The sequence below is a fragment of the Lagopus leucura genome, unplaced genomic scaffold, assembly GCF_019238085.1.
Source record: "Lagopus leucura isolate 7727_CA_CO unplaced genomic scaffold, USGS_WTPT01 Super-Scaffold_100076, whole genome shotgun sequence".
Classification (NCBI taxonomy): domain Eukaryota; kingdom Metazoa; phylum Chordata; class Aves; order Galliformes; family Phasianidae; genus Lagopus; species Lagopus leucura.
In genome coordinates this window covers 605,575-614,481 of record NW_024962316.1, presented here as the reverse complement: position 1 = coordinate 614,481, position 8,907 = coordinate 605,575, and the positions used below count along the sequence as shown (strand labels likewise).

Here is an 8,907-nt window from a genome sequence, read left to right as displayed (position 1 = left end):
CTGGAAACGGCGACCCCCCCCAACATCTCGTCCGCTCATTGGCTGCACACAGAGCCCCGCCCCCCCCAGCTACCCTTGGGTGTAATCAACCAATCCCAAGGAGACATGCTGCGGCCGGCCGGTCAGCGCCGCCTACAAGTCCCAGCATGCACCGCGCGGTGCGGGGACGTGCAATTTGCATCTCCCTTGGGGACTCTAAGCCAATCGGAACGTTAGTTATAAAAGACAGGGAATGCGTAGCCAATCAGAGCCTAGTATAGAATGGGCGTAGGCGCGAAGTTTGGAGGACCGGCCGGAGGCGCGAAGCCGTTGCTGTGTGAGAGCGATGGCGGCTGTGCCCGGAGCGCGGCGGCGGAGCAACGCAGTCGGCGCCGTGCTGCGGCTGGGGCTCCTTGGGGCTGTGCTGGGGACTGCCCGGACTGCGGTGTATTTCCGGGAGCAGTTTCTGGACGGAGGTTGTGGGAAAGGGAGGGAGGGTGAGGGTGTGATGAGGTGGCTGGCAGTAAGGGCGGTGAGCGAGCTCTGAGGGGAGAGGGGGCGGGAAGGAGCCGAGCCCTGCCCTGCCCTGCCCTGCCCTGCCCTGCCCTGTAACGCTCCTTCTGTCTCTCGGTCCCGGCCCAGCAGGTGGTTGGCAGAAGCGCTGGGTGAGCTCTGAGTCCAGGCCAGACCTCGGCACGTTTCAGCTCTCTGCTGGGAAGTTCTACGGGGATCCTGTGAGAGACAGTGGTATGTGGGGGCACGGGGAGGCAGTGTGGGGCCCTCTCAGGATAGCCTGCATAGAGCCACCGTGTGTGGGGAGGGGAAAAGGCCTTTTTTCTAAGAAAATTGAGGGAAATGTAAGTTTGAATATTATCTTAATACCTTTATAGGTCTACAAACAAGTGAAAACTCCAAGTTTTATGCGATCTCCTCACGATTTAAACCATTTAGTAACAAAGGGAAGACTCTGGTCATTCAGTATACTGTGAAACATGAGCAGAAGATAGATTGTGGTGGGGGATATGTAAAGATTTTTTCCTCGGACTTGGATCAGAAGAACCTGAGTGGAGCTTCCCCTTACTACATCATGTTTGGTGAGTCTGTAACTGCTTCTCCATTGGCACAGCATTGCCACTGCTGTTGTGCAGCTACTGCAGGATATTTGTGGAAATGACAAAAACATTCAGGAGAAAGTTGTTTTAATGGGAATATTGTGGCTGTAAGCAGTTATCTGTTCTATACCTGAAATTTCTGAAAGTATGCATTAAATTCTCAGCTGACTTGAAGGGCGTTCAAATATTTTAGGCCTTTACCTGAAACAATGTAGCAGAGGTTGTTGTCTGCCCTTAAGGGTATTTGTATGCAACTTAGTGAAATTCTTTGCTTGTATCTCAAGGTTTGTCGTTAGGTATCTGATGTGATTACATAATTTTTACATAATCCTTCAATCTATGCCATAGATAGTAACCTGCATTTTTCTGCAATGAAATTAAGGATACAAAACATATGATCTCTTTGTAGGGCCAGATATTTGTGGATCTGAGACAAAGAAAGTCCATGTTATTTTAAATTACAAGAATAAACTTCATCCAATCAAGAAACCGATCAGATGTAAGGTAAACACGGGTTTCAAAAGTAAACCTCGAGTTCCCATCAAACTCTAGGATCACCAGTCAGAGGGCTATGTAAGAAGGAAAAAAACGCACTATTGCAGGCATATATTGTGACCCTGATGCAAGGCAGTTTCTATAAGCTGTACTTAAGGCTTTTAAAGTATCTTATTTGCCTTCTTTAAAACCCAGGTTGATGGATATACACATCTGTATACTTTAATCATAAGGCCAGACCAGACTTATGAAGTAAAAATTGATAACGAAGTGGCTGCTTTGGGCAACTTAGAGGACGATTTGGATTTCTTGCCACCAAGGAAAATTAATGATCCAGCAGTGAAGAAACCCAGTGATTGGGATGATCGAGCCCACATCGATGATCCAAATGACATCAAACCTGAGGTAACTCAGCAGTTTGAATCTGTAGTTATTTTGCATTATTGAATTATTTCATTCCTGCTGAATTCATTTTATGGATTGAACTACCCATGTTTTTGATTTTGTTAGTCTTTCTATGTCTTCAAAGGATTGGGATGAACCTGAGTACATTATGGATACTAGTGATGAGAAGCCAGAAGACTGGGATCATGCTGTGCATGGAGAGTGGAGTTATCCTATGGTCAAGAATCCTTTATACAAAGTACAGATAACCTTGTAGTTCTAGCTGGCTGTGGCACTTCAACTCTTCTTTGTCCAACTGCATTCTGAATACATGGTTTGTTCTAGGGAGAGTGGAAGCCAAGGCAGATTGATAACCCAGACTATAGGGGCATTTGGCCCCATCCACAGATCGACAATCCGCATTACTCACCTGACTGCAATATCTACAGCTATGAAAACATTGGCGCCATCGGACTGGATATCTGGCAGGTGAGTTGCTTTTATAGGGGAACAAAGGACTTAGTTTTCACTGGGCATCACAGAATCACCAGGTTGGAAACGACCTGCAAGATCATCTAGTCCAACCACCCTCCCGTTCCTATTAGTACCACAAGCACTAAACCATATCTCGTAAATGTGGCATGTGGCAATTTGTTTATGCTTTAATATAAGTGTTATCTGTTGACCTGCACAACCTGGTCCACAGAGGCTGCTATGCAGAGGGTTGGACTAGAAGATCTCTGGAGGTCCTTCCAGCCCCTACAATTCTGAGATTCTGCTTTTTTGGGATCTCTGGAGATGACCTGTGTTTTTTACTTGCTTTTATTTAAATGTATGTACAAGATGACAAAGTTTCTAAGATGTGTTGGTTCATAACCCTCTACAGATAAGTGAGGGAGAAGTCCAAACTAGTCAGTGTAAGAGTTGCAAACTGTAATTTGCTCGACCTGACTTGAGGCTTCCAGCAGCTCAGGTACTCCTGAGTCGCTGAGATTAATGGGACGAAATCTGCCCTCTGGAGGCCGCTCTGAGAAATTCCTCAGCTTTCCTGCCCAGCCAGCAATCAGACTTGGCACTCCTAAGAGCACTAAAGAAAGTTAAAACACGTTGTTTTGAATGTTGAAAGTAGCTTTCCAAACATAGATGTTTCTCCGTCAAATTCTGTAAAAGCTTGTGGAGTTCTTAACGTGTTCACTGCCTACTGAATGCGATACAAGGACATTGAAAGACAGAGTAGAACTGTAAAGAAAAATAAAGAGGCATCCTGTTATTATTTTTCCTCCCTCTAAGGTGAGAGCTGGCACAATTTTTGACAATTTCTTGATAACAGATGATGAGGACTATGCAGAAGACTTTGGAGATGAAACGTGGGGAGAAACAAAGGTAATGTGTGAAATTCTTATCAGTCTCAGTTCTTATTGCCACGTTAAGAGTTCTGTCTAATCTGAGCTATGTTCTATTGGTGCACAAAAATGAAATCTTAACATTAGGATCCTGAAAAGGAAATGAACATAAGGCAGGCTGAAGAGGAGCAGCACAGACAAAGGGTCACGGAAGAAGAAAACTTTGAGCAATGGTTTAAGAAAAAACGAGAGGGAAAAAGCGAATCTCAGAAAGATAGAATAATGAAGAGTCCTGTTGAGAAAGAGGAGTTGTAATCGTTTGAAAGATGCTCACATCGCTCTGTAAGGACTTTGATGTTTTGTTGAAGTCTGCATTGAAGCTGTATTAACAGGATGTTTTTAGTGGTAATCTTAAATTTGTGAACTCTTTCAGTTACTTTTTAGAAAAATAGAGTTATTAAATTAGCTACTAAACAGGGTAACTTTTATTAAATATATTTTAGCTGTGCTAAGATACCCATTTTGTTTTGATGTTTTGAGACTTTTTGATGATTTAATATGAAATGTAAATTCATGCTGATACCAAAATAAGCTTTGTTTCATTAAAGGCTTCAGCATGTCAGATACGTGAAGCATTCTCACAACCTACTTCAAACTAGAGATAAGCTTTGCCAAGCCTCTCTAGTAATTACATCTTCTATGCGTAGCTTTTTCCTTTCCGCTCTTGTTTGTAATGCTATAAATTTGGTTCAATCTGAAGCCAGACTTTGAGCCCATCACTTTTCATTACCTCTCCCAATCTCTATGCAGTAAGGAGGGAATGGAAGGAGTGGTGCAGGCCTTGTCTCAGCTGTGGCGCTGTGACCAAACTGAGGTCAAATTCCTGCACTGATCCCTGTCCTCTGTCCTTTAAGACAACTTAAATGGCCCTTCGGGGTGCAGAACTTTGACAGCTACTGGAAAACAGCAGGGTGTCATCCTTGACCTTTTTGCTAAACAAATCCCTCTTACTGTAGTTTTCATGTGACCTTGCATTCATTCAGGCTGCTTCCTGCTCTCTGTGAGCGCAGGCACCAGCTGTTAGCGTTGTTCTTCACACTGAACGTTTGATCGGAGTCCCGAGGCAGCTTAATGGGGTGGAAGTTTTGTTTCGACGAGGTTTTGTGCAACACAATCGAAAGTGAACTCGGACGCGGCTCCTGCAGCTCAGCGCTCCGTCAGAGCCTCGCCTCGCTTCCCGGCGCTCCGCTCCCGGCCCCGCTTTGCCCGTCACCCCACGGCGTAAAGCTGCGACGGCTCCCGTGGCTGCTCTCCTCCGGCCGGGGCCAGGGCCCAGACAACTCCCGCCCGCTTCTCTCGGCCTCCGAGGCGGCTCCGCTCGGCCATTTCCTCCGCCCTCCCGCGGCCCGCCCCGCTCCGCCTACCGCCGCCGCTCGCCCCGCCCCCCCCCCCCCCCGCCTCGGCCGCTGCCCGAATCGGCGGCAGGAAGATGGCGGCGCTCATCCTGCTCAGCCAGCAGGTAACCGGCCCGGCCCGCCCGGCTGAGGCTGAGGCTGAGGCGAGCGGAGGGTTTCCGGGCCCGGCGGCCGGGCGCGGCTCGGGGAAGGGGGAGCGGGGAGCGGGCCCGGCACGGTGCGGGTCCTCCCGCCGCGGGAGGCGCGTCTGCGGCCGGGTCGGTGCTGGGACGCGGGCCCGGCGTTTGCCCGCGGCCGGGGCAGCGGAGGGACGCGGTGGGGCGGGGCGGCGGCACGATGGGCTCCGTCCTGCAGGCCGCGCGGCTCCGGGCGCCGCGCGTTCCTCGCGCTCCGCTTCGCTCCGCCCGCCGGCGGTGCTCCGTCGGCCGGCGCTCCGGCCGTTAACGTCTCCTTCGGCTGCCGGGACCGACCGCAGTGCGCGAGCAGCGCCGCCGTGGGCGCGGGGCCGCGGGGCTTTCCGCAGCAGCGGGACCCGGAGCCGCGGGCTGGCCGAGGTGCGGCCCGCACATCGCGGGGCGGTGCTGCTGCTGCTGCTGTCACAGAGTTCTTTGGCTTAATTTCCCCCGAGTAATTTCAGCCTGAGCGGTGCGGTCGACGTCTGTGCTGTACGTGAAGATGCTCGGTTTTCTTATGTTCTCCAAATGAAAACAGGAGCCCCGTGAACAAAACATCCTCGTGTCACGGCTAGGCCAAGCAGGAATTCATAACAACCGCTGCTGATAATTCATGTCATGCAAATGTAGCTATTTCGCTTAGTTGTGAATTTTCTAGGAGTGTAGAACATCCCGAGCTGGAAGGGACCCCCGAGGGTCACCAGCCCAACTCCTGACACACGCAGGTCTGTCATTTGTGACACCAAAACCTTACCTTTTGATAGAATTGCCTTATGTTTGGTAACACTAATTTGCCGTGTCCCTTATAAAGGGAGGGCGCTGCTTTCTTAGCATTTTGGGTAGCAGGAAGGCTCCTGATTAACATTTTGTCATTAAGTGGACATTCAGAAAGATCCAGTACATCCACAAGTGTGCAAATTGTTGACAGGTTTCGAGTGAAGCAAAGCGTTGCCAAACGTGTATGTAAAACGGTCACTGGATTTGAAAGGGTTTGTTGTTGTACACGGGTAAAAACGCATCGAGTGTTTCTTTTACTGGAGATTGTGTGAATTCTGATGCTATCAATCGTATTTTCTGTTGTATAACATAGTACATTGTCTTGAGGAAAAAAAGAGCCCTTGTGAATATATTCTGTGAACACATCTGCTATTCTGGCGTTATTTTACAATGAATTCATTGGAAGCTGTGCTGAGGGCAGAAACAGAATTTTGCTGGAAATGAATAAACTTCCTCTGGTAATGGTCTCAATTTCACGATTACTGCAAAGATATCTGCTTGTTATAACAAATGCCAGAACTGGTATTAAAAGGAATAGGAGGGATTACACATCCATTGTGTTGCAGTGCATTCGCTCAGATATAAGAATGTTGATGGCAGCATGCTATGAGCCACAAGCAACATGTGCAGCTGAGACATGTGAAAGCATTTAGCTATATTTGTTTTAATACATGAATTTAATTACAGTGTTCTTCCTGTTCTATGACGTTCTGTTTTTAGGAAAGAAAATTCAGATGTCTAGCCTGCAGCATGCACAATGCTTAACAAGTCTCAGCTGTCCTTGGCTAAGATGGCTGTGCACAAAGTTTGAGAGCCAGCGCCTAAAATCACTCCTCGTGTGAAGTAACAATGGAAACTGGTTTTGATTTACCTTTGATAACTTTATTATCTTGAATATTTGGTCACCTTATCTCTAGTCTTTCCACTCTGCTGGGTGTGTTTGACTTACAACCTTTGAAAGTTATGTACAGTTGTATTAGGGATGTTGGAACAGTGCTGTCAATCTGTCCTCTGAGGCAGCTCAGGGTACTCAGCAGGTGGAGTCAAGGCAAAGGTAATCTTTCTGGGGCAGCAGTTGTTGTCTTTTGGCTTTCATCTCTGTGGGACAGTTGGTTTTCCCCTTTCAAAGTACCTGTTCTCATCCACCGTGTGATGTGATGAGAGCAGCCAGAAGAAAGTTGTGAAGCAGGAGGGCACAAAGCAAATGGCTCATCTGATGCAGTGCCCTTTGTGGCCCTGATGCGACCTCAGCAAAGAGGGCTGCTAGGAACTGGTTTAGTATTAGTTTACTAATACTGCTAAACTAATTAGTTTGGTAACTGTTCTGATGGCAGCAGCTTACTGCGGCCTTTTTCTCAGGTCTGTGTTAAAGGACGTAGAGATGTGAGCGTGTGCTGCGTAGTGTGATGGGTAGATATGCAGCTATGCTATTTTTGTCACTTGAGCCCATTTTGTCTGGTCTGCTTCATCACAAAGATGCAGTCATTTAGGTAAATCGGTCAGAAAAGCTTAATCTTTGTAAAATAGTGCAAGTAGGGAGTGGAGTGATAAAGTGCTTCCAGCAGCACTTGGGTGCATTTGCACTGCTGTGTGTGAAACCTCTCCGCATTAAGCGCATCACCCTGGATTCCTGCCTCCTCTGTCAGGTAAGTCAGCTGTATGTCAAGGCTGGCAGTATCAAATGAAGATGGGAGGAATGTCTGGTGATCGGGTGAGATCATTCCATGCTGCTGCCGGAGTGGTTTGCTCTATCTGGGATGAATCCAGTGCTCTAGGATGTTTGCCAAATCGGTTGGAGGAGCTTGTAGCTGGCTGTGGCTGCTCTGGGCTCTCAAGAAGTGGGAGGTGTCGGGCTGGGTGCAGCTAGCTAAAGCATACCATGTTTTATTCAGAGTCGGACAGACTGTTTCCTATTTCCTCATCTTTGAGTGATGCGTTTCCTACTCTGGACAGGAACACAGGGCTTATCCATGCTGTTCGTTTAGCTAGCAGAAGGATGAGTCAGGCTTATGAGTTATGGCCACGGCTTTCTTCTGAAACTCTTGTCCTGCTTCTGGAAGAGTAAGGGCATCTGGTGGTGTGCAGAATGCAGTAGCTTCCTTTGCTGATGGGTTTAAATGGAGAACATTTAAGATGTTTAAGAAAGTTCTGAAAATTGTGCTAGCCCAGTAGAATAATTGGCATTCAGAGAGCTCAGTGTCCACTTCTAATGATCAAGGGTAGTCATATTGGATAGCTCCTTAAATTAAGATTTGCCCAGTTTACTTTGAACACATGGGAAGATTCTCTGTGTAACATGACGTTTCCTCCTCTTCACCAGTCTTCATTTTATTTTGTGCTATTTCTCTCTCCCTTCTCGGTGTGGGCAGAACATCCAGAAGCCAGCTTGGGTGATCAGGAGGAAGGTGGAGGTTGGGAGGTGACAGTGAATGAAGGAATCCTTTGTTGGGTGTCTGAGTAATGTCCTGCAGGTGGAGAGCAGTCGTCCCAAGCGCACTTTGGGATGTTTCAACACCTCTGCATCTCAGTCATTAACTTTCCTAATGGGTTGTTTTGTTGTTTGCCTTTCAAGGCCTTTGGCTGCCATGAGGGGTGACTTTGTTTCAGACAGTGGTTGGATTGTAGTATTTTTGCTGTTGGTAGCAATGCTGGAGAACAGTGAGGAGGTGTAACTGCTGCACAGCTAGGACTTGTCTCTCTGTTGTAGGAGTTGTGTTTGGGGCTTCTCCTCTTTAGGAATTGCAGTTCTCATTTCTTTGGAACCTCGGGGAGAGAAGTCTGCCCTTTTGGTACGCCAAGAACACGCCTTTGTGTTTGCTGCTTTTGTGTAATGCAGTGGTAGCACCAAGCTGAAATCTTCAAACAACATTGCCAGGGAATTATGACATTTGGTAATAAACCCTGGTGTTCACTTTTTTCCTGAACTCTTTAAAAATATGCATTTTTTGATAAAAATACTGCACAGGGTACTATGTGCTTTTTATTTTTCTCGTGGTCACTAAATGCAGGCAGTCTTTGATTGCAGTTCATTATTTTCTTATCATCCCTCTTGTTTTTCAGTTTTCTGCTGGGATTCCACTGTATGAAACTTATTACAAACAGGTAAGTTTGAGGAGATTGAAGCACAATTTCCTTCCCCTCTCTCCCACGCTAAACTTCTGTAAATCCTTTCCACTGAGTGGAGCCATATGAGGTGTTACAGAAGCATGAATAAGACATTTCGTTTCTT

At 47.3% G+C, this 8,907-nt stretch overlaps 2 protein-coding genes across 7 annotated transcripts in view; both read left to right on the top strand.

Moving 5' to 3' along the window:
* Positions 1–208: 208 nt before the first annotated feature.
* CALR3 (calreticulin 3) lies at positions 209–4,078 on the top strand. Of its 3 annotated transcripts, none has more exons than XM_042887273.1 (9): positions 209–455; positions 625–726; positions 870–1,073; positions 1,501–1,595; positions 1,782–1,991; positions 2,116–2,229; positions 2,316–2,459; positions 3,301–3,353; positions 3,461–3,579. In XM_042887273.1, the coding sequence occupies exons 1-9, from the start codon at positions 326–328 to the stop codon at positions 3,477–3,479; spliced, it is 1,071 nt and encodes a 356-aa protein (XP_042743207.1). In that variant the 5' UTR covers positions 209–325; the 3' UTR covers positions 3,480–3,579. The 3 variants fall into 3 exon arrangements, with proteins under 3 accessions (XP_042743207.1, XP_042743206.1, XP_042743205.1); XM_042887271.1 differs by having other exon boundaries at positions 210–455; positions 3,261–3,353; positions 3,461–4,078; XM_042887272.1 differs by lacking the exon at positions 2,116–2,229 and having other exon boundaries at positions 3,261–3,353; positions 3,461–4,078.
* Positions 4,079–4,779: 701 nt separating this feature from the next.
* The window catches only part of EPS15L1 (epidermal growth factor receptor pathway substrate 15 like 1), a 32,269-nt gene continuing 28,141 nt past the window's right edge, over positions 4,780–8,907 (top strand). For all 4 annotated transcript variants that reach the window (XM_042887244.1, XM_042887243.1, XM_042887242.1 and 1 more), the window contains exons 1-2: positions 4,780–4,832; positions 8,739–8,780. In XM_042887244.1, the coding sequence (XP_042743178.1) occupies positions 4,803–4,832; positions 8,739–8,780 (72 nt within the window). In that variant the 5' untranslated portion in view covers positions 4,780–4,802. The remainder of the gene's footprint in view (positions 4,833–8,738; positions 8,781–8,907) is intronic.

Bases quoted from the DNA above. Each gene is read 5' to 3' on its own strand.
- CALR3 (XM_042887271.1), top strand. From the start codon at position 326: ATGGCGGCTGTGCCCGGAGCGCGGCGGCGGAGCAACGCAGTCGGCGCC. The intron at 727-869 runs GTATGTGGGGGC...ATACCTTTATAG, and splicing joins GGATCCTGTGAGAGACAGTG to GTCTACAAACAAGTGAAAAC. The intron at 2,460-3,260 runs GTGAGTTGCTTT...CCTCCCTCTAAG, and splicing joins TCGGACTGGATATCTGGCAG to GTGAGAGCTGGCACAATTTT.